Genomic DNA, 24,042 nt, shown 5'->3' with positions numbered 1-24,042 from the left:
ATTATTTTTGAGTTTCAGTTTAAATTCTGAGTGAGAAACTTGAAAAACAGTTGTGAAACAATTTGACCACAGACATTTATTGTTGTTTTTCCTAATTTTTTTTGCATTTGTGTCACTCACACAATTTAATACCACTTTCTTTTTAGAAGCTTATTTTTATATAATATTTTCAAAGCATTCAACCTACTTTTCAGGGAGCTAATATTTTTTTGCATTCATATTTAATTAGCTTGCATATATTTGATTACATAATTATAGCTGCATGTATGATTGGTATAAACAGGACTGTAAAGAATCACAATTGAATTTTGATAACCATATAACTCAGCTGCTTGGAGAAGTACATAGGTGTAACATTGACTATCTTACTAACTATAAATGTCATGAGCAGCAGAGAAAATTTAGAATATTGATTAATATGGTTAGTCAATTAAGAGACTTCCATTGCTGCTTCACTGACATTGGATTCTCAATAGAAGTCTGGGAGCAGTAAGCTGAACTAGGAAATATTACTAATTGAATGATGATGTTATAGAATAGTGAAATATACATCTCTCAAATTAGGTTGCACTAGAGGCTCAGTGCATGAAATTTGTGCACAAGTAGGTTTCCTAGCAGCTGCCAACTAGGGCCTCCCTTCCCTGGCAGCCTGCTGCCAGCTGCCAGCTGGGGCCTTCCTTCATTCTGCACCACCCCCTGGTGGTCAGTGTACATCATAGCAAGTGATTGAATCCCCATTCTCCTGAGGGCACAATTTGTATATTAGGCTTTTATATATATATAGATAGATAGATAGATAGATAGATAGGGGAATATGTATTCCAACTATGTATAAAGCTTGTTCGGTTAATATTTTTCCTAGGTTTGGTCAATTAGATATACTGAGGAAATAAATTATAACCCTCACTTGGTCTTGTGCTAAAAATAAAGGCTGGAATTTTAGCAGGAAGGAATGGAAAGAATGAAAAATATGCTGAGGGGAATTTCTTTATGTTTGAGTGAATGTGTTTGCATAAACACACCCATAATTTAGCCAATAATAGTTAACATCTGTTAATATGAAATATAGAAAAAAAGTAGACATGAATCTAGTCCTCAAAGGGATTGCACTCTAATGGGCTTGGATAGAAATGCTTTCAAATGGCACTCTTACTTGGCTTATTTTATCAGATACTCTCTGTTCCTTTTCTTTGCCTTCTTTAGAGGGCTCTTCCTGAGGGCCTCTAATATTTAAGTGAGTTCTCTTTAGGAAAATGAAAAACAGAAATTGAATAAATGACTGTTTCTTTTATAGCTGGTCCTTTGGTATCCTGCTTTATGAGATGGTGACTCTAGGTATGTACCTGTATGCAGGTATGTTTGAGTGATGGGTGACATATTCTATGAGAAGGGGTTTCTGTTGAATCTCTGAGGTTTGAACTGAGCTGACATGAAATCCTTCTACTCCTTTTAATTTTCTTTTGCTTTCTTTCTCTTTTCCTCAACACTGTATCAATTCCAAGGATATTTTAAAATCCAAAGGATAAAGAATAATTCCAAGAGTGATCTTGCATAAACACAAAAAATTTTGTCATCAGATTTGTACAATAGTTTGTATTCTAGAGGACCCAATGTCCTCTTGCTACTCTCCTGAGGGCACAATTTGTATATTAGGCTTTTATATATATATAGATAGGGGAATATGTATTCCAACTATGTATAAAGCTTTTCCTACCAACAGGGGCACCACCATATCCTGAAGTCCCTCCTACCAGCATTCTACAGCATCTGCAAAGAGGGAAGACCATGAAGAGACCCAGTAGCTGCACGCAAACCATGTAAGTGGCTTTTAAGGCCTACTCTTCTCTCATTCCAAATATTTTTTTGCTCCCTATCAATCATGCCTTTTTAAGAGATCATCCCCAGCTGTCCTTTATGTGCTAATGTACACCCCTATATCAAACTTATGCAGTAAAACACATCTGCTCACATGTCATATATATCATATGTGCATATGTGTATGTGTATGTATACATGCACACACAATGTTGACGCAACCACTGAGAAACTCTGTTAGGAATCCAAATTTGTTTTAATTCCTTTAGAAGCTTCCAAAATAGGTATGAAGCAGACCAAATACAATGCTAATGTTTTACTTGTCTAAATGTCGGTCTCAGTCAGAGACTGCCAGCCTTAGTTCTAATTTAGCTGTCATAAAATCTATTGCACCAGAATTATTAATTGGCTCTTATTTAGTACTTAACTTTTAAAAATTACTGACTATTTGTTTTTCCAGCTATGAGCACATTAGAAGTCAACCAGTAGAAGGAGGTAGGAGGAAATTTTAAAGACAGGAGAAGAAGGAGCCAATATTGCCAGCAGAATGAGATAGCTGGTGAACCATGTAGGTGCAAAAAAATAAAAAAAGTAAAAATTACGCTCAGCATTTTATGACTAATAAAGTACAAAAAGGGATAGTCATGGAACATACAAAAAGGTTAAATTATTTATAAGAAGGCAGGAGAGAATATAATATACTAATATACAATTCCATGAAATTTTTTGCTATTTTGTAAAATTTTCAGCACTAAATGGTAAATTCTAAGTAAACATTTACTGTATCAAGCAGATTATAAATGTCATCTATCATAAGTATAAATATACAGAGTATTGTGATACTGGGTGGGTATACTAGAATAAATTGCTGACAAATATATCTTGCAGGCTTTCTATGCATGAAGGGCTGTCTCTGATCTGGAGGGAGACACTTAACTGATAAGATTGCTAATCTTGAAGAATTTAACATTGGATGAGGAGATATCTGAGATATCAAAAGCTCAGATTCATCTTAGAGTCAAAAAAGACATAAGTTCAGTGCTAACCTTGCTACTTTACCATATATTATTTACTTACCTTGAAATAGGTATGATGATAATCCTACCTCAAAGTTATTGTGAGGCTAAAATGAAATAATGCATGCTACGTTCCACTCCAATGTTTTATGTAATAAGTAAGCTCTTGGTAAAGGTTAGCAGTATTATTAAAGTAGCATCTTTTACAAAGTCTCATGGTTCAACATGAACAAGTGTGGGAAATAAAGAGGCACTGAGGTCCATAAGGGAAAGCTTCAGAGAGGAATTGTGATTTAAATGATGACCACAGAGAGCATATTCAAGGAGCTGGGAACAGCATGAGCAAAGACAGAGTTGGGTGCTGATACCCACATCTATGGCATAGCGAGACACTGACTTGGCTGGAGGAGGGGGCTTCAGTTAGGCAAGGCCTATGTGGTAGAGAAGCTAGGGGGTAGGATGTCAACTTCATATGGTAGGCAGTGGGAAACCACTGTAGGTTCTTCAGCAGGAATGGGACATGATGAAAGTGTTTGAAAACAGACAGCATTATACATTCTCTAAACTGGATTGGAGAAAAGATAAGTGAAAGGTGGTAAATACTTTATCTAGATTGAGGCAATTTCCTGAAGAAGGTAAATTATAAAGGGGGGAAATGACCTGGAATCATGGAAGAACAAACCCTATTACACTTTCCAAAATTAGGATAATATTATTCCATAACTTCTTATATATTTTTTCAATAATTTAAAAATTTTTCAATTACAGTTGACATACAATATATTAGTTTCAGGTGTACAACATAGTGATTGGATATCTATATAACTAATGAAGTGATCACCTTGATAAGTCTAGTACCCATTTGGAGCCATACATAATTACAATATTATTGATTACTAGTAGCCCTGCGCATAAATCCGTGTGCCAGTAGGTTGCTGCCACCCTCCTGTAGCTCCTCCCTCCCTGCCCCATAGCTTGTTGCCCTGCCTCTTCCGGTAGCTCACTGCCCCATCCTCCTGCAGATCTATAATCTGGTCCTTATGTTATTGGTCCTTACTCGATTGGTCTTTATGCCTCAGGGCATAACGGGTAATTAGCATATTCCTCTTTTATTGTATAGGATACTCCCTATGCTGTACCATGACTTCTTATTTTCCTGGTTGTGATATACCTTTTATTGGTAGATAAGTTGTACCAATGGTTTGAAATGCTGCAAGTTAATAACATTTAAAGATCAGAACACAGCTTCTGAAAGAGTTTTTGGCTACAGAATGGGGATGGGGTGTGTTCTGTCATAATGATTGTACCCTGAGAAATCTTCAGTCATTCCTATTATTTGAAGGGCCCCGTTGAGAAGATATTAAGAGATTTAGATTAAAAGCATAAGAGAATGTTAATCTCTGGGAAGGATATAAGAGTCAGGACAAGGAGAAGCAAACTAAAGAATTTTAGGATTGTTGTTTTTTTGTTAATATTTGTTAGGTGAGGAGCCATGTTTCTCAGACATCTGCCTTGTCAGTAAGTTTCTCTTACTTCCCTTTCAGGTATAATCTTATGAAATCCTGTTGGCGCTGGAAAGAGGACAACCGCCCTTCACTTAGAGAATTATGCTCATGCCTAGAAACTGCCTCTAGAACTGCAGATGACAAAGCTGTGTTGCAGGTACCAGAGCTGGTGGTGCCTAAACTGTATGCAGCTGTGGCAGGCATCAGTGTAACGAGCCTCTCCTACAGCTACAGCATCCTTTGAAGATCCTGGGGCAAGAAGCATTTATGGGTGACCACATACTCTGGGAATTCCTCTAAGAACAGAGGATGGACTTTCCAGTGGGACATAAAGGAAGAAGTGGGACATGGAGCTGGATCTCCCCCTATATATTTTCCTAGATATGTGAAATGATGCTGGGTGAGACTTTACACAGCAGAGTAGAGAAATACAGTTTCATTTATGTTGTCCCAACCATAAAGAATCAGGGTAGAAGGGGCAGATAATGTAACAGCAAAGGAGGTTTTATAAATCTGAAAAAAAATTTTCTGAGAGGGTCAAGGGAGGAGAAATCATGGCACAAATAAGCTGGTACATCCTACCACTGGCTAGTTTCTACCCAAAACATGCTTTTATCTAGACTATTATAAGGTCCAGAGAAATTAGAATCAAACAAAGAAATAGAAAGCCCCAAAAGGAATTGATGAGAAAGAAAATTAAAGGTTCTATTTGTTCAGGGATGTAGATGTGAACCAAGGTCATGCTTCAATGAGAAGGTAGAGGAAAGTTTTAAAGTTCCACAGTAATGATCCCTCCATGTAGGGTTAGAGGAGAATCAAGGAGGAAAATTTCTGAGTTGCCCCTGGGTATAGATAAGAGAAAGATGGTCCCCTTTTATCTAATGCTGAGGCAAGTGAACTTTGTTTATACTTTTTTTTTTCCCAGAGAGAAAGGGAAAGTGACAGAAAGCTAGAAACATCGATGAGAGAGAATCATCGACCAGCTGCCTCCTGCACACCCACAACCGGGGATGTGCCCGCAACCAATGTATGTGCCCTTGACTGGAATCGAACCTGGGACCTTTCAATCTGCAAGCCGATGCTCTATCCACTGAGCCAAACCAGTTTCGGCTGTTTATACTATTTTTTACTAGAAGATGGAGAGGTCATTTGATGATTAAGAACATTCAATATATATTGTTCACCAGGCTAGCTTCCTGGTCCCTATAAGATTAAGGAGACTGAGCGTAGAGTCAGTTAGGAACATGAATAATATACTGTGTGTGTTTAAAAATATGAAAGGTGGAAACCAAGCAAGAATGCTTAGTAGGCCAGCTCTTTATCAAGACCTAGCAAACTATATCCAAGTCAGAAGGATAGTAATTTCTGATTTTCAATTATCCATTGATACTGTGAAACTTATTCCATTAGAATAATATTTATTGAGTGAAAGTAGGCTCTTCAGATATAAAATTGCCAGAATCTCTATAATAGGAAGGAATAAACGTGAATGGAAGATAGACAAATTAAATAGATAAACTACATTGTCTGAAAAAGGATGGAATGGGTATAATACTTACCTCACAGGGTTGTTGTAAGGACTGAAGGAGAATATGTATTTGTATGATATCTGGCATATAATAGATGCTCAAGAAGTGTTAGTTTCTTTTCTTTCCCATTACGATTCCAGAATCTTTTATATCTTTTTCTTTTAAAATCTACTGTAGCCAAAAAGGAAACATCGGTCACCAGTCATGCTGATGTAGGACATGCCTAAAGACAATGGTGAACTACCACATGACTAAAATGTTGAAGTCATCATTTTTATGTGAATTTCTGGATGATGATAGTAATCTCTGACTACTGCAATGTAATGAAAACATCACAATGATAACAATTCAGTTGAACATGTGATCTGTGATTTTAAAGAATACTCACTCTGGGTACTCTGGAAAGGCCATCTAAGGCTGGTGTAGGAAAGATGACTGTCTGTTGAATATTTTGTAGAAGTTAGAATCCTGATGGAGTCAGGATGAATCATCTAACTAAATAATGATTCTTGCATATGTAAGAATACCACAATGGCTTGTCAGAATTTAAATTAAGTGGAAGTAGAGAGAAGGAAGGTTGAGTGGCTTGGTACTACATAATAAAGTCTTATGGAAACTCATTGCTTCTAGGTTCTTCATTTAAGTCAAATTTACACAAGATTTCTTTAATCATTCAAATACAAATAAATATTTTAAATTGAGTGTTAAGGACAACACTACTAAACATTGCGCTAGGTGATGAATAAAAGAAATAGAGAGCTTTCCATTACAGTCTGAAAAGTAAGATACAAACATATACATATTTGTGTGAGAATTCTTAAATTACACATTTTGGTAAGTGCTACGAAGAAACATAGGCCCGGCCTGTGTGGCTCAGTTGGTTGAGCATTGGCCCATGCACCAGGAGGTCACCAGTGCTGTCCTGGTCAGGTCACAGGCCTGGTGTGCAGCTTACATGTGCAGGAGGAAGCTGATTCCCATTGATGTTTCTCTCTCTTCCTCTCTTCCCCTCTCTGAAATCAATAAAAACATTTTTTTTTTTAAAGAAACAAATTGGACAGAGGGGAATATAAAATGGGGAACTCCCTGAAGATATGCTGTTTAAATTGAGACCTTATCTTCTGTCATCTTATTTGATCCTCTCAATAGTTCTATGAGCTTGGCAATGTCAACTGCAGTATAATAATTTGATTTATGAACAAACAGGCTTAGAGATAGTGACTTAACCGAGGTTAGGTAGAGGGAAGTGTTGGGAATGAGTCTCAAGTCTTCTGACCATCACTCATTTTACTAAATCCCATTGAAAGTCAAAGATAATCTATAGACAGGATTACTCTGTGTGTTGGTAAAAGTATGATCAATATTATTTGAAATATAGACTGTAAAAGCTCATCCTGTCTTTCCCCATCCTTCAAAACCCATCCTACACGGGAGCATTTCTCACTTCCCCAAGGTAATTCTATCTGGTAGGAAACAAGGGCTAACCCATTTGACTTAAGTCACTGCCACTATTCCACAGGCCACTAAAGATGAACCCTTACTGATGGAAGGAAGCTTTATTATTAAAAGGAACTGTTTTCATCCTAGGACTGTCGGGATTTTTTGTTTCAATGTGCTTCCAAGATTTCAGATCTTCTGTGTGATGGATTCTTTGTCTCTATTATTTATAGGCTTTGAGTTGGCTGATAATTCTCATTGTCCAAAGGGAGAGCCCTGTTTTAGGTAGAAATCCAGCAGGAGAGTCATATCTGATGTGGAGCGAACTCGAGTGAATGACCACTGCAGTCCAGACCAAATTAAAATTTAGGGAGCCTTTATTAGCGGGCCAGCCACTGCTCTGCCTTTCTCCACGCAGGAAATCCAGAGAGCAGCCCCGACCCTTTGTGTGGGACCCCTTTTAAGCATATTAACCACATCCTGTTTTTGCAGGGCAAGCAACCCAAAACAAAACAGTTTTTATTTTTCCCAAGCAAAGTCAGAGGCATGCCACTGACGACCATGTTAGTCACAGGGTCACCCTGTTCTTCAGAAAGCTGACAGTGTTCTGTGAAAGAACGCCTACGTGCTGGGAAGGGGCCCTGAGGCCCTATCCAGGCCTGGCCTGGTGTCTGGCACTGACAACTCTGTCCCGGGCACAGTCCACGGCCTCAGTAGTGCTCAAAAAATGCCCATTCCCCAGCAGTATTCAGGTCTTACATTCCCATTTCGGGCTTTAGCTTGACTCATCCCACCAGTTAACGGGGGTTAAGGCCACGCCCAACTCATCACAGGCCTCGGGGCCCCACAAGGAAATGCGACTTGCAAACCTTTGTTCCAGGGCCATGACCAATGCGGTCCCATGTGCACACATCCGTGCTTTGGTTAGTACAATGTGACATTTACGTAATCCTGAAACACAACATGCTTCCGCCCACACGAAAGCAAAGCTGAGCTCCCGGCTCGGGTCTTTCTCACGACAGGCGGCCCGGACCCGCAGGCCGCGGCGGCGCGCCCGCAGTGACGCGCGGCCCCGGGCGTGACGTCACTGCCAGGCGCCGGGCGGCACGTTGGCCGAGCCTTCGGCGGGCTTTCTCGGTGGAGGTGGGAAACATGGCTATGGCCAGCGATTTCTACCTGCGCTACTATGTAGGGCACAAGGGCAAGTTCGGACATGAGTTCCTGGAGTTCGAGTTCCGGCCGGACGGTGAGCGGAGGGAGGGGCGGCCCGGGCGGGCGCGGGGCCGGGGGAGCGGCGCGGGGAGCCCGCGGGGAGGCGGGGCGGCGGGGCGGCGGGGCGGGGCGGGGGTGCGAGCGGGCGGGCGGGCGGCCGGCGGGGGCTGCGGCCCGTATCCTATTCGTATCCGTAGGAGCTGGAGAAGGCAAGGGGCATACATTGGTTTTGTGACTAAAAGGGAATGAATCGGTGTCAGTTCACTCGGAAAGGCTGTTCCTGGCTGCTGAGAACTGAAATTGAACCTGCGCTAATGAGCATTCTGGAGTCAGCTCACCCGGACAGGGCCTCAGAGGACCCTTCTGGTTTCTCCACCGAATGCTTGGACGTTTTTAAGAGCATCCCTGACATGCGGTGGTCCAGTGGAGGCTTCAAACCTCCCGTTGGCTAATCTCTGGGCTGCCCATTCATTCATTGGATTCATTCTGGCGCCCTAGGTTGAGAGCCTAGAAAAAAACACACGAGCGAGACCCGCCCCGAAGGGGAGGAGCGCAGCCTGTGGAAGAATGAGCCTCTGTCATGATGTGTTTTGGCATCTTCCCTACGGGATACATTAAGAGCACAGAAAAGGGGAGTGCTTAGTTCTACCAGAAGGAGCAAGGAAAGCTTCCTAGAGAAGGGGACCCCGTTGAAATGACTCTCGAAATGGATATTTTCTTAGTTTCTGCAGCGAGGGGGGTGGAGTGGGGGGAGGGATGCAGGGTAGTGTGAGCAAAGGGCGGGGTAAAACTGCCTGCTGCCCTTGAGGTATGCATTATTTTTTTGCCTTTTGATACCTTTTGATTCTTTTTAGAGAATGTTATTGTATATTGGGCGAGAGTGTTACTGTATCTTGAACCCTTCTTGCAACAAGGACAGACCAGCTGCTCCGACGTTTCTTTTTATGTGTTGGGCGACATGTAAAGACAAACATCGAGGGTCAGTAATGAATAAGACTTTAGTTTCCCACGAGGAATTATGTCTCTTGGTGGGTGACACAGACATGACTGACCATAAATCAGTATTGGATAGTAAGCACTGTGCTCATGTTTTGGACAAAGTTCTGTGAGCGGATGGAAGACAAATTAGGAGAGGAAAACATAATAGGAAAGGGTAAAAGCATCGGGCATTTTAGGCAGAACTCCTGGTAAGACAACCCTGCGATTACTGAGAAACGGTAATCATCTCATTCTCCCTGTGTTTCTTCTACATTTAGCCGAGGAGCCAATTTATGTGAATTCTCTGTTCTTTTTTTTGTTATGTGATACTGTTTCCAGTGCCTTCTTCTATGAGTAGTTTTCAGTTTGTCCATATCACCTTTAGCCAGTCACATAAATTAAGTAGTCTTAATATTATTAGGGAAATTTCATGCTAGAATAGTGGTTCTCATTTATTTATTTATTGCCACAACATCCTCAGACTTTCATCAAAAATAGTGAGTCACAAACCAGGGATTCCTAAGGGGCTCACCTCATTAGGTTTACCTATCATCTTATTTTAATTTTACCTATCACTGTATTTTATTTTTATTTATTTGTTAAATATATTTTTATTGATTTCAGAGAGGAAGGAAGAGGAAGAGAGAGAGAGAAACATCAATGATGAGAGAATCATCATTGATTAGCTGCCTCCTGCACTGCCCCCTTCTGGGGATCAGCCGAACTTGGGCATGTGCCCTGATAGGGGTACCAACCATGACCTCCTAGTTCATAGGTCCATGCAGCACCTGCAAGATTTTACCTTTCATTTTAAAGGATCAGGACCACATTACATGTTTACCTGGGCAACTGACTAGCCATGAGGAGGGAGTACAAGTCATGATGGATTAAAATTAAATATAGATCAGTTAACAAACTGGCCTACTTTTATCTAGGAGCAGCATGTAGTTTGTGTGCTTCCTAATCACAATTCTAAAATATTAACATTGTCATTATACGAACATTAATTTAAAGGAAAATGATTAAAAGAACATTTTTGAGTAATGGGGAAAGCATGAGTATTGGAAGAAGGTAGAGCTAGATCTCAATTTTGTGTGTCCCTAAGCAAGTTACTCAACTGGGAGTATGTGGGAGAATAAAACCTATCTTTTAAGGTTGTTTTACTGATCAGGTTAAATGCTCTAGCTAATCAGCACTGATACAGACATAAAAATAAACTTTAAAAGAAATGTTTGTTTCTTTGTCTATGTCTAGATCAACACATAGCTTAAGAAAATGGGCCCTTAAAATGGTCTTCCCATTATATTGAAAGCATCAAATATTTAAAAATTATATTGAATATTTAAAAAATTTATATTGAGTATTTAAAAATTATATCCAAGTCATGGAATATTTAAAAAATTGACTAGCTTTAACTGCAGCCAACTTACCAGCAATTTTTGAATGTCTACATTCTGGCATTGGTCATATGCTAGGATGGAAGAAATATTAATATTAGTAGTCATATAAAATGGTGTTTATCTTCAAAATTGCTTACGGTATCATCTTTATTTCTTTCTTTTTTTTTTTTTTTTTTTTTTTTTTTAGCAGTTTTTGCTGTTATAGATTGAATTTTTTTCCACTCCCCACAGGAAAGCTTAGATATGCCAACAATAGCAATTACAAAAATGATGTCATGATCAGAAAAGAGGTAAGTTCTTTTGGAATGTCTAATTTGTTACAGTTAGCCATTTTCCTGTGTCTGTTGAATTTACAAAGTATATATAAGGCTGTGTTGTAAAGAAGAAGCTAATTTATATGTTGAAAGGAAATTCTTAAATTACGTAAACTTGTAGCATCTGTAACAATAAAAGAAGCAATTTGAATTATTAAACTATAGTCTCACATTTGAACATATCATTTAATTAATTTTATAATTTATCTTTTTGCTCACTATTTAAAATGATAAATATGATTTAAGCACACTAAAAATTTTATTTTTTATTTAAAAAAATATATATTTTATTGATTTTTTTACAGAGAGGAAGGGAGAGAGATAGAGAGCTAGAAACGTCGATGAGAGAGAAACATCGACCAGCTGCCTCCTGCACACCCCCTACCGGGAATGTGACTGCAACCAAGGCACATGCCCTTGACTGGAATCGAACCCGGGACCCTTTAGTCTGCAGACTGATGCTCTACCATTGAGCCAAACCAGTTTCGGCCACACTAAGAATTTTAAATGAAAGGTTTAAAAATTAGGGATAAGAAAAAGTTCAAATCACTATGATGTATACTTAATCTCTGTTCAACTCATATATTTTTTGTTGTTATCATTAATCACTTGGAGAGATTTGAGTCCCATGTTACCAAGGCAGAATACAGATTTTAAAAAGGGGCTAAGTGATGTGAAGAGTGAAAAGAAAGGGCAAGAGAATGAAGAAAAAGGATAAGGATGAGTGATTCTATCTGATGTTACACTTTGGAATCAATTAAAATTTTCTTTGATATTCTCTTTTAATATTCAGGATTTGTAACTCCATTTTATCATTTCCTTCTGAGTCGTGGGAAGAAATAGAAAGGAATCATGACATTTTGTTACAACTTATTTTCAGGCTTATGTACACAAGAGTGTAATGGAAGAACTGAAGAGAATTATTGATGACAGCGAAATTACAAAAGAAGATGATGCTTTGTGGCCTCCCCCTGACAGGGTTGGCCGGCAGGTTTGTATTTAGTGATTCCTTAAATGCATAAATACTAAAATTGATACTATCATTGTTATGTTTCTCCTTGTTTATTTATAATAGACACTCATTGATTCCTTAGTTTTTTATTTAATTGGGTATCTGGTAAATTTTATTTTTCTTTTCCTCATTTTCTGTGCTACTCCTGTAGTAAAGGAGTTGATATGTAGCTCTAAATCTAGACATCTTTCTGAATAGTCTTCTGTAGCCACCCCACGTAAGGTTAGATGTTTTCACACTGTTGTGAGTAATTCCTATTACATATTAATTTTTTTTTCCTTAAGGAATAATATAGGTATCTGTTAAATTTGAGACTTGAGATTTTCACTGACTTTGTAAAGTTTACCTTATAATTTAGAAAACTATTGCATCTCTTGCCCCAGAGAGGGATTTGATTGGCTTCTTTGTTCAAGCTGACCACTGCGTTTGCCTCTCATACGCTCTTCAGAGTAACTGATGTATCTCAGAGGCCTTCTGACGAGTTCTGAAGGCTGATTTCACTCAGTAGAAAGACAGTTTGATTCCTGAATTAGGCTTTTCGGAGGAAAAAACATTTAATTACATTTGTTTGTAAACCCTTCAACTAGAAGAAAATGGGGAGAAATGTTAACAGATATTGACCCTCTATTGCAGTAATTTAATTTCTATCTAATCAAACATTATTTAGGAAACAAATATAATAGTTAATAGTACTTATGCACTGCAAACACTTTTTAAAAGTAAATTTAGATCTGTTTGTTTTATGCATATGTGCATATGTACAAAAAACAAGCAATAAGTAGTAAGCTGTTTATCTCTTTTAAACTCAGGGAGAATCTAGTTTACTTACCCACTTGAGAATATGGTCTTGTGTTTGGTTATTGAAGAGGATTAGACATGCTTCAGAAATTGCCTGTTGGTCTTTAAGTCAAAGATTTTATGATTGTTTGAGAATCTTAGTTAATTCTCCATTTTGTGTGTGCTATCGATGGCATAATCAGGTCTTCTGATCAGTTTTCAGTGGCATCTGTTATTTAACTTGAAAAATGACCACAGGTGTAGCCTTTTAATTGTTGATTTTAGGTTTGCAGGTAAAATATACAGAAAAATTTATACAATAATTGTGGCACACTGGGAACATCTACATTATGCTATGTTTAATTTAATAGTTTTTAATTTTAATGTTTTGTGAAGTCAAAGTATATCAATCTTCAGTCTTACAGTCCAGGATTCACATATCAGTTCATAAACAAGTTTTTTCTGATGCTTTCTGAGTCTTGGATTTCCTGGTTGTAAAAGTCTAATAAAGCCTATTTGATAAGTGTATCTTAGGGATTACAGATAATATTTGTACTAAAGTAGTACTATTATTAATGTAAAGCATTTTATTTTTAGAGCCTGGTAAAAAGGGTAAATGTGCTTTTATTTATTATATTATAAATAAGTGTACAATATATTATTTTTACAACATTGTGCTTCAAAGTGATGTCTTTAGAGTTTACTTGACATAATGAGAAACAATTGTATGTCACTCACTTTTCAGTATGTTTATTAGCTCTCTGGGTAAGAGATCTAATAAATATACTAATGTATAATTTATATATAATAAAATACAATTTTTGTTAAGTCATAATCCTGGGGGACTCCTATGCAGGTGTTTAAGTTTTTATTATAGACACAGTTTATGTCAAACAGATTATGCCCCACCCTGCCCCTTCTCTGTTATTGTTAGAAAACCTGCAGCTAAAATTGGGACCCCCATGTTATCAAGAATATAGATATTATATCTCTGGGATGGATTTTTATATTAATTATATTTATTTTCTTTTTTTTTTTTTAGGAGCTTGAAATTGTAATTGGAGATGAGCACATTTCTTTTACTACATCAAAAATAGGTTCTCTTATTGATGTAAATCAGTCAAAGTGAGTATGATAAAGCATTTTCTCTATAATAGATAAAATTTATTAGAGAGGTTCATTTTAGAACTATAGCGAGTTTGCTAAGATTATTTCATTGGCACCCTGTCTGTTTATTATACAGATGTAATTCTGATTTTTATGTCATTAAAGACTTGCTGTCAAAGAAGGTAACTGTATTTATTGATTTACAAAAAAAAAAATCTTTTTTTATAATAATATATTTTATTGATTTTTTACAGAGAGGAAGGGAGAGAGATAGAGAGCTAGAAACATCGATGAGAGAGAAATATTGACCAGCTGCCTCTTGCACACCCCCTACTGGGGATGTGCCCGCAACCAACATATATGCCCTTGACTGGAATCGAACCTGGGACCTTTCAGTCCTCAGACCGATGCTCTACTGCTGATCCAAAAAAAAAAAAAAAAAAAATCTTAATCGGATAACTATGAATAATAATGCCCTACTTAAAAAAAAATCTGGACACTCATAAAATTTAAAAGAAATTCTTATTGGATATCAGCCTCAGCTTCACATCACATCATTCTCCTCCTTGGATTTAATCTTCAGATGAATAAAAAAACAATCCAGTATAGTTTAATGGCTTTAGCTGTGTACATCTTCCCAAGTTGTGTTTCCCTGTCTGTCTCCTGAAAAAATCCCTCTGCCTCCATTTCTTCCCACTCTTTACCTTTAAAATATCCTCCTGGTGTCCTTTTGTTCTTATCACTCTAAATTGTAATAACTTATTTGTTTGCTTTTCTGATTTGTATGTAAGCTCCATGAGAACTTTGTATATCTCTAAAATTAGCACAGTGCCTGGCACATAATAGAGGCCTTATGAATATTTATTAGAGGAGAGAGGAATGAGTGCCTAATAACTATTGGGTATTAAAGGCTATGTTCATAAAGACTGATGAGATACTTTTAAACTATCAAATTTATTTTCTCATAGTTGATGAGAATGTGACATTCATACCCTACTGGGATTATAAATTGGTACATGTTTTTTAGAAAGCAGTTTAATAATTTACTACAAAAGCCATTAATATTTTGTTAAATTTTCACCCATCTTCACTATAGTAATTTCATTTCTGAGTGTCTATTCTACAAAGATATTCTCAAACTAGAGGCCTGGTGCACAAAATTCATTCAGTCGGGGGAGAGGGGTGCCTCTCAGCCTCACCTGCACACTCTCATAGTCTGGGACCCCTCGGGGGATATCTGCCTGCTGGCTTAGGCCTGCTTCCCATGGGGATTGGGCCTAAGCCAGCAGTTAGGCATCCTTCTTGCAGTTTAGGGCTTTTGCAGTCCAGGACCCCTCGCTCTTTACTGCCCGTCTGCAGCGGAGCACACTGACCACCAGGGGGCAGCTCCTGTGTTGAGCATCTGCCCTCTGGTGGTCAGTGTGCATCATAGCGACCGGTTGTTCTTTCGTTCGGTCAATTTGAGTATTAGGGTTTTATATAGGATAATGAAAAAGCTTTATTATTTATAAAGATGGTCATTGAACCCTTATTTATAATTGGAAAAATATCCAAATGTTTAATAAGGAGATAATTGTTAAATTGATTAAAAATTATTTGAGAGTTCTTTTTAATGTGATGGTAAAAGTAATATTAAAAAGGGCACAGGGAATAATTTGCCCTAGCTGGTTTGGCTTAGTGGATAGAGCTTCGGCCTGTGGACTGAGGGTACAGGGTTTAATTCTGATCGAGGACATGTATCTTGGGTGCAGACTTAATTCCTGGCCTTGATGTGTAGGAGTGTCTCTCTCACATCCATGTTTCCCTGTCTCTCCCATCCTTCCACTCTCTAAAAATAAATGGAAAAATATCCTCAGGTGAGGATTAACAACAATAAAAAAGGGCACAGGGATTATTTTAATTTGTAAAGAAAATAGAGAAACACCAAAATGTTTATAGTTACTCTGTGAAATGTGATATCATATAGTATTATGAATATTATTTTTTTCCATCTTTATAATTTTATCTGCTTTATACATTTTTGTAATGCATTGCTATTATAAGAAAATAAACACTTTAAGAATGAAATGAATACTGGTGAAGAAAATTTTTATTTTTCTCTTACAGAAAAGATAGAGATGCATTCCTCTAATTGTTTTAGATTTTTTGTTTTGTTTTAGGAATTTATAGAATTATGTTGTTGCATTTTAGAAACAAAAAAGTAACTTTTATCTTTTTCAATTTTAGGGATCCAGAAGGCCTTCGAGTATTTTACTATTTGGTACAGGACCTGAAATGTTTAGTTTTTAGTCTTATTGGATTACATTTTAAGATTAAACCGATCTGAATTATGTTTTTGAAGCTATTTTTATATTTAATTAAGGGATGAATAAGGGAGGGTTTATTTGTCATTTATAATATTGGGATTTTTATTAATGTGAAGCAAACATATTTTTTTTGTATGCGAACTGAAAATAAGAAAAATACATAAACAGTACTTTTACTGTGTCCAAGAGAGTTGGACAGTCCCCACACACATTGACTTCTGTAAATAAAAGCCACCTCTTGTTGAAATTTTGCTTCAATAAAGCTTACCAACCTGGATGGAGAGTGATTTTTTTCAAGAGACTATGTCTATTGCCATTTAAAGTTAATAAAAAATTGTTGTAGGAGGTACGTATATTGGCAGAAAGTAGGAATATGCATCCACAGGCAAAAAATTTAAAATAATAAAAGAATAAAGGCAATTGTAGATCTTTCCTTATTTCTTTCATACCTGATGGGATTTAAGGTTTTGGTAATTATAGAAGTTGTTCACAGAAGGCTCTGGTTTTTTGTTTATCACAGATTCTTCGGGATTATTCACAGTAAATGGTTTTGGTATAAGGAGTGATTTCCTCAAGGATTACAAAGGTAAAGTCAGTACTCCATGTTAGGCACATCTTTTATTATGCCCTTATGCCTTATTTCACAAATATATATTTTGTGTGTCTGTTGGAACTAAATGAGTCCTTAGCTTTAAAAATTATTAAAAATTTAGACTTAAATGTGTACCTATATATTTATATTTTAATTCCCAATGAGCACAGGTCCCACTCATATTTTCCAGTTCCCTTCAACCTCTGCCTAATAGACCTGACCTTTCCTTTCTCCTGTCAGTAACCATGCCTAGTATTCTGTTACTCTTTAAAAATGTGTAGTCCTGTTAGAACCAACTGCCCTAGGAACCAGTCAGGCCTGACCTTAAGGTGAAGAATGAGTCTCAGCAGTCTTGCCAGGACTCCTGAGCAGTCGATGAGAGCAGCTCTGTCCAGTAAACTTCTCTGAGATTATAGGAATGTTCTCTGTGCAGTCCAGTAGTGACCACTTGCTACTACATGTGGCTACTGAGTACTTGAGATTTGTCTAGTGTAACTGAGTTTATAGTCCTATTTAATTAGAGTACATTTTTTCCATATTGTGTTATGAAAAATTTCAGACATAGAATTATAAAATGAACTTCCATATACCAATTTAGATTCTATAATTGAATTTTTAAAACTGTAATAAATCTTGTAATAAATCATACCCTGTTGCTGATTTTTCACTTAAGGATAGAATAATTGGTGCCAATAGATGACTTTTCTTTAGTGCTATTTAATGTTGGTTAAATTTAGTCACATGTGGTTTGTGGCTCCCCTTTGGACAGTTTAGCTAGAGCATGGCTTGGTAGCCTGTTTGCTATGGAGTGATTGCTGGTTCTTTTTTTTTTTTTTTTTTTTAAATCATTACATATCTTTTTTTTATTTTTATATATAATATATTTTTATTTATTTTTTAACAGAGAGAAAGGGAGAGAGATAGAGAGCTAGAAACGTCGATGAGAGAGAAACATCGACCAGCTGCCTCTTGTACACCCCCTACCGGGGATGTGCCCGCAACCAAGGTACATGCCCTTGACCGGAATCGAACCCGGGACCTTTCAGTCCGCAGACCGATGCTCTACCACTGAGCCAAGCCGGCTTCAGCTGATTGCTGGTTCTTTACATTGCATGAAAATGCATGGTCATCTGCACAGTTGCCATGGAAAGTCACCTGATCTGAGCTGTGAAAGACCACTTTATTACCTCCTGGTCCCTTACATGAAAATGAACATTTCTGCTCAAGATGTAGACCTCAAGACTTCAAAAGGGAGTCCCACTGCATGTTGGCCACCAGCATGCCATCCAGACTAAGGAAGACCTAGAAACTTCGGGGCCACGTGAGCCATGGCCACAGCTGCATTGGCAAGCACAGGAAGCACCCCGGGGGGCCGAGGTAATGCTGGTGGCTTGCATCATCACATGATCAATTTCAACAAATATCACCCCAGGTGACTTTGGGGAACTTGGTATGAGACATTACCACTTAAAGAGGAAGTAGAGTTTCTGCCCAACTGCCAACCTAGATAAACTATGGACCTTGGTCAGTGAGCAAACTCCGAAAATGCCCAGAACAAGACTGGAGCTGCTCCTGTCATTGATGTAGTATGATCAGGCTACTTCGAAGTTCTGGAGAAGGGAAAACTCCCTAAGCAGCCTGTCATTGTGAAGGCCAAGTTCTCCAGCAGAAGATGAAGGGTGTTGGTGGGGCCTGTGTCCTGGTAGCTTGAAGCTACTTAGAAGTTCATTAAAATTCCACAAGTGAAAAGCAAACAAAACATGTAGACCTCAATGGATATGGAGTATAAAATCATTTTATGATTCTCTTAACACTTAGCTGTCAGGAAAAAGGGAGAAACAATCACTCTTTGAACCACGGGTAGGCCCACAATTTTTGGTTGCTCCTAAAAATAATCTTTATTCTGTGGTTCCAGTTGAATAAGATGATCCACTCAAGACTAAGCAGGGTGGGGGAGAAATACTTCTTAATTAAAAAAAATATTTTACATATTAACATTTTGTCCCCATTCTCTAACTTCTCTGTAGTGCTGATTTATTTATATTCTATCCCCACTGCCTACTAAGTTCTTATATTTACAGGGAACTCATACAACTTAACAAAAGGAAAATAACCCAATCAAAAAGTGGGCAATGGATCTAAGTAGATACTTTTGAAAAAAGACAGAAGGAAGGCCAAGAGCCATATGAAAACATGCTCAAAGTCACTAATCATCCGAGAGATGCAAATCAAAACAACAATGTGCTACCATCTCACATCTGTCAGAATGTCCATCATCAACAAACGACAAGTGCTGGTGAGGATGCAGAGAAAAAGGAACCCTTGTGCGCTGTTGGTGGGAATGCAGACTGGTGCAGCCACTGTGGAGAACAGTATGGAACTTCCTCAAAAAACTAAGAATCGAACTTCCATTTGACCCAGTGATCCCACTTCAAGGAATATATCCCAAGAAACTAGAAAGACCAATCAGAAAGATCTATGCACCCCTATGTTCATAGCACAATTTACCATAGCTAAGATTTGGAAATAGCCTAAGTGCCAATTAGCAGATGAGTGGATTAGAAAACTGGTATATCTACACAACGGAATACTACTCTGCAATAAAAAAGAAGGAATTCTTGCCATTTGGAACAGCATGGATGGAACTGGAGAGCATTATGCTAAGTGAAATAACCCAGACAGTGACAGAAAAATACTATATGATCTCATTTATGGATAATAAAGAACATTATAACCTGATGAACAAACAAACAAAAAATAGAGGAGAGAAGCATTGAACAGACTGTCAAATTACAGCGGGAAGGCTGGGGAGTGGGAGATAAGAGATCAACCGAAAGACTTGTATGCATGCATATAAGCATAACCATTGGGCACAGACAACAGGGGCAGTGAAGGCAATAGTGGGGGGGGGCAATAGGGAATAAGGATACATACTATGTAATATTCTAATAAAGAAAAAAATTGTTCTATCAAAACACACACAAAAACAACAACAACAACAACAAAATAAACCAAGATTGGTCACTAGCATAAATGTTTTATATTGTCTCTGATTTTCGTATACCTGTTTGAACTGGCTCTTCCTTGATTGTAAGCTGCTGGTAGATGATGATCATTAAAAATTGAATTTTGTGTAACGTTAGTTTTATGAGAAACGATTTTTTATAATACTTGGGTCAGCAGATACTTGTCCCCACCCCAATGTCCCATAATAAAGAGGACCTTTGCAATAAGCAAGCATCTATTCCAAGTGTTGATTCAGCGCCCCCTCCCTCCTTTTGCTCCTTCATGGGGTAGAGTGTCACTACTCAGCCTCTAGCACAGTCTTTTCCACATAGTAATGCTTTACAAAAGTTTATTGAACTGGTTGTTTTACTACCTTCACATTATTTGTCTTTGTAACTTAGTCTGAGATGGGAGATTTAATTTCTATTGCTATGGAAATCTTTTAATTACCATGAATTTTGCATATGTGCATAGTTATACTGCATATTCGAACACACTGGACAAGGTTATGTCTTGAATGTGGCCTAACTGTGATCCTGATTTCTCATGCATAGTGTCAGTAGAACAGTTTAATCTTGGTCAACCAGAGCAACAAATACAGCATAGCAAAGAGGGCTGGTGAGAAATTAGATGATCTGGCAGGCTCTACGCTTCTATTTTATTTGTTTATATATTTTTATTTTGAGTTTCTGGGTTTTGTGCCTCTGCTTCTTAAAACAAAGTGCGGGCAGACATTTCAAATTCATATTTTAAATAGGAATATAAATGAAATCTGAGATCATCCTATATATCCTATATAATAAAAGACTAATATGCAAATTGACTGACAGAGGAATGACTGGTTGCTATGACATGCACGGATCACCAGGGGGCAGACACTTCATGCAGGAGCTGCCCCCTGGTGGTCAGTGCACTCCCACAGGGGGAGCACCACTCAGCCAGAAGCCCTGAGCTGGGCTCACAGCTGGTGAGCGCAGAAGTGGTGGTGAAAGTTTCTCCTACCTTTGCAATAGCACTAAGTATGTCTGACAGCCATCAGTCAGACATCCTCTAAGGTAGGGGTGTCGAACTCAATCAGAGAAGGGGCCAAAATCTAAAATCCAGCCTAAATCGCGGGCCGAATGGTTTACTGAACAGTCATAAACTGTCATTGTGATGGAAACGCAGCGGAGTGCAGTGATGACAGCGCGGTGCGGGCCACATTGCAAGGCCTGGCGGGACGGATTTGGCCCGCGGGCCTTGTGTTTGACACATGTGCTCTAAGGGCTCCCAGACTGCAAGAGGGTGCAGGCTGGGCTGAGGGATCCCCTCCACTAAGTGCATGAATTTCGTGCACCAGGCCTCTAGTTTTACAATATATAACCTATTAGACTACTTTATTTTGATTTGAAATGTGTGAGACTGTGAACATAGGTTATGCTATAAGTTCAACCTCTGATCCATATGATTTATTTTAAAAAGACTTTTAAAAAACTTGGAGCAGTTTTAGCTTCACAGCAAAATTGAAAGGAAGGTATAAGATTTTCTGTATACACCTTCTTCCCCACATATACATAGTCTTCCCCATTATCAACATCTCCCACCAGGGTGATACATTTGTTATAGCTGGTGAACCTTCACTGACACATGATGATCACCCCAAACCCACAGATTACACTAAGGTTCATTCTTGGTGTATAATCTATGGGTTTGGACAAATATATAATAATATGTATCTCCCATTATAGTATCATAGTGTTTTCACTGCTCTAAAGTCTTCTGTGTGACACCTATTCATTTCTCCCTACCATCAGCCCCTAGCAACCACTGATCTTTGTACTGTCCTCATAGTTCTACCTTTTCCATGATGTTATTTAGTTGGAATCATATGGCATATTTAGATGGATTTTACACTTAGTAATTTATATATATAAAAGCCTAAGTGACTAAATGACCAAACGACTGGTCAACTGGTCACTAACACACTTACTGACCACCAGGGGGCAGATTCTCAATGCACAGGATTGGGCTCCCTCTTGTCTGGATCAGGCCTGTGGGGATTGGGCCAAAACTGGCTATCTGACATCCCCTGAGGGGTCCCAGATTGCGAGAGGGCCGAGAAAATCCCCACCAGGGCATGAATTCACGTACTGGGCTTCTAGTATACATATAAGTTTCCTCATACCCTTATGGCTTGATAGCTCATTTCTTCTTAGTGCTAAATAATGTTCTGTTCTGGATTTATCACACTTTATCCCTCCATGTATGAAAGGACATTTTAGTTGCATGGTTGTTTCCAGATTTTGGCAAATGTGAGTAAAGCTGCTGTAACCATGCAGGTTTTTGAGTAAATTTTAAGTTTACTGACTATTTTAACAATAGGTTTTCTAGCATTGTGTGGTAATGAGCTGGAATAGACACCCCCCCCCAAAAAAAAAAAAAATAAACAGGAAAGGTAAATGAGTGCTTTGAGGGTGAGGTTAGCATCTGAACTATGTGATACTTTGGCAAGAATATTGAAGAATCAAAATTCTTAATTATGGCACTGCTTCACAGAACTATTTTTCTTTTCACTTGTGAATAGGATCTATCCCTTAGTTGCACAAAACCCAAATAGTCATTTGAAAATCCCTTTGTCCATTGTTGTTATTATTTTTTTGTTAATCCTCACCAAAGGATATATATTTTTTCCATTTTAGAGAGAGTAGAAGGGAGAGGGAGAGAAGAGAGAGAAACATTGATGTGAGAGAGATACATCAATTGGTTGGCCTCTTCCTCCCTGATGCCATGACCAGGGATCAAGCCTGCAACTGAGGTACATGCTCTTGATGGGAATTGAAACTGGGACCCTTCAGTCCTCAAGCTGATGTTCTAGCCACTGAGCTAAATTGGGTAGGGCTGACCATTATTTTTCCATACTTACTTCTTGAGGTTGCCCTTTCATTTAGCTATTTAGAAATTGAAGGAAAAATGGTTGTTTGACTGCTAAAGGCCAGGTAGGACAATTTAGAGGATTTTAATTCTCCAGTAGTAAAAAAGCATTTATTTATTTATTATACTTTTAATTTTTATTTATTGAATTAATTGTAGGTGACATTGATGAATAAAATAATACAGGTTTCAGGTACACAATTCTGAAATGCATCTTATGTATATTGTGTGGTCACTACCTCAAATGAAGTATCTATCATTTATCCCCTCTTTGCTTTCTACCTCCCCCAACCCTTTCCTCTAGTAATCACCATATTTGTTGTCTGTATCTATGAGGGGTTTTATTTTTTATTTGTTTGTTTAATCCCTTCAAAGACAAGAAGGACAAAGGAAGTAGCTGATTACGGGAACAGGAAACCTCAAACAAGAGGTCTTTTGAGGCTTTTAGAGCCAGGAAATTTAGTACTGCTCAGTGGCTTAAAGGTCAGGTATTAGTATTGCTCAGAGGCATAATGATTAGAGCCAAGAACTTTAATATCGCTCAGTGACATAAAGGTCTCACCACGGAGGTGAGAACCTGGCTAGATGAGGCTGCTGCTCCCAAAAGAATGATGTACCATCTTTCCTGAGGGAGCTGGTGGATATTCTAGATATTGTTTACTTCAGCCTAGGACAGGAAGACAGCATGATGCTGTGAAATGATAAGCCACTGAGGTCTGAAGGTGACCACAAAGCTTGAAGATACCAGTATAAGCTATGTGCGCTTGATGAAGTTAACAACATGAGGCACAAATGTGCAAAACATGTGGTTTCCCAAGTGAAGAAGAATCTTTACAGCAAAGCAGCCATTAAATAAATAAATGAAAGTTTTATAAACTCATATTATGTTTGTATAAATGTGTTTTGCACAAAAGTGAATTTGGAAGACAAAGTATGAGAACATTTACAATATTCTTGCCCAACCAGCGTGGCTCAGTGGTTGAGCATTGACCTGTGAACCAGGGGGTCACGGTTCGATTCTGGTCAGTGGGCTCAATCCCCAGTAGGAGACATGCAGGAGGCAGCTCATCAGTGCGTCTCACTCATCATTGACTGTTCTCTTTCTCTCTCTCCTTCTCCTTGAAAT

At 38.2% G+C, this 24,042-nt stretch overlaps 2 protein-coding genes and 1 long non-coding RNA gene across 12 annotated transcripts in view; all 3 read left to right on the top strand.

The window, feature by feature from the left end:
• The window catches only part of STYK1 (serine/threonine/tyrosine kinase 1), a 41,332-nt gene extending 36,176 nt beyond the window's left edge, over positions 1 to 5,156 (top strand). For 7 of the 9 annotated variants that reach the window (XM_036457849.2, XM_045587752.1, XM_036457848.2 and 4 more), the window contains 3 exons: positions 1,295 to 1,335; positions 1,721 to 1,817; positions 4,376 to 5,156. In XM_036457849.2, coding sequence (XP_036313742.1) covers positions 1,295 to 1,335; positions 1,721 to 1,817; positions 4,376 to 4,580 — 343 coding nt within the window. In that variant the 3' untranslated portion in view covers positions 4,581 to 5,156. Of the gene's footprint in view, positions 1 to 1,294; positions 1,336 to 1,720; positions 1,818 to 2,275; positions 2,389 to 4,375 lie in introns of those variants that run through there. The other 2 variants (XR_004991375.2, XM_036457851.2) reach the window with 2 other exon arrangements.
• A 3,205-nt stretch (positions 5,157 to 8,361) lies between these two features.
• Positions 8,362 to 16,683, top strand: MAGOHB (mago homolog B, exon junction complex subunit). 2 transcript variants are annotated; one of them, XM_036457877.2, is made up of 5 exons: positions 8,362 to 8,548; positions 11,124 to 11,182; positions 12,087 to 12,197; positions 14,038 to 14,120; positions 16,329 to 16,683. In XM_036457877.2, exons 1-5 carry the CDS (start codon positions 8,455 to 8,457, stop codon positions 16,426 to 16,428), a joined length of 447 nt encoding a protein of 148 aa, XP_036313770.1. In that variant the 5' UTR covers positions 8,362 to 8,454; the 3' UTR covers positions 16,429 to 16,683. The 2 variants fall into 2 exon arrangements, with proteins under 2 accessions (XP_036313770.1, XP_036313771.1); XM_036457878.2 differs by having other exon boundaries at positions 8,393 to 8,548; positions 11,080 to 11,182.
• On the top strand, positions 12,204 to 13,298 carry LOC118730142. Its single transcript, XR_004991376.2, has 2 exons — positions 12,204 to 13,124; positions 13,199 to 13,298. It is a non-coding gene; the product is annotated as an uncharacterized LOC118730142 (long non-coding RNA).
• Positions 16,684 to 24,042: the final 7,359 nt, after the last annotated feature.

Source organism: Pipistrellus kuhlii, unplaced genomic scaffold, assembly GCF_014108245.1.
Source record: "Pipistrellus kuhlii isolate mPipKuh1 unplaced genomic scaffold, mPipKuh1.p scaffold_m20_p_3, whole genome shotgun sequence".
NCBI classification, from domain to species: Eukaryota; Metazoa; Chordata; class Mammalia; order Chiroptera; family Vespertilionidae; genus Pipistrellus; species Pipistrellus kuhlii.
This window is presented reverse-complemented; position numbering and strand designations above follow the sequence as displayed.

What these genes read in the sequence shown, in the direction of transcription:
- MAGOHB (XM_036457877.2), top strand. Translation starts at nt 8,455, where the DNA reads ATGGCTATGGCCAGCGATTTCTACCTGCGCTACTATGTAGGGCACAAG. An exon ending in ATGTCATGATCAGAAAAGAG is followed by an intron (nt 11,183 to 12,086) that starts GTAAGTTCTTTT and finishes ACTTATTTTCAG; the next exon opens with GCTTATGTACACAAGAGTGT. An exon ending in CTGACAGGGTTGGCCGGCAG is followed by an intron (nt 12,198 to 14,037) that starts GTTTGTATTTAG and finishes TTTTTTTTTTAG; the next exon opens with GAGCTTGAAATTGTAATTGG.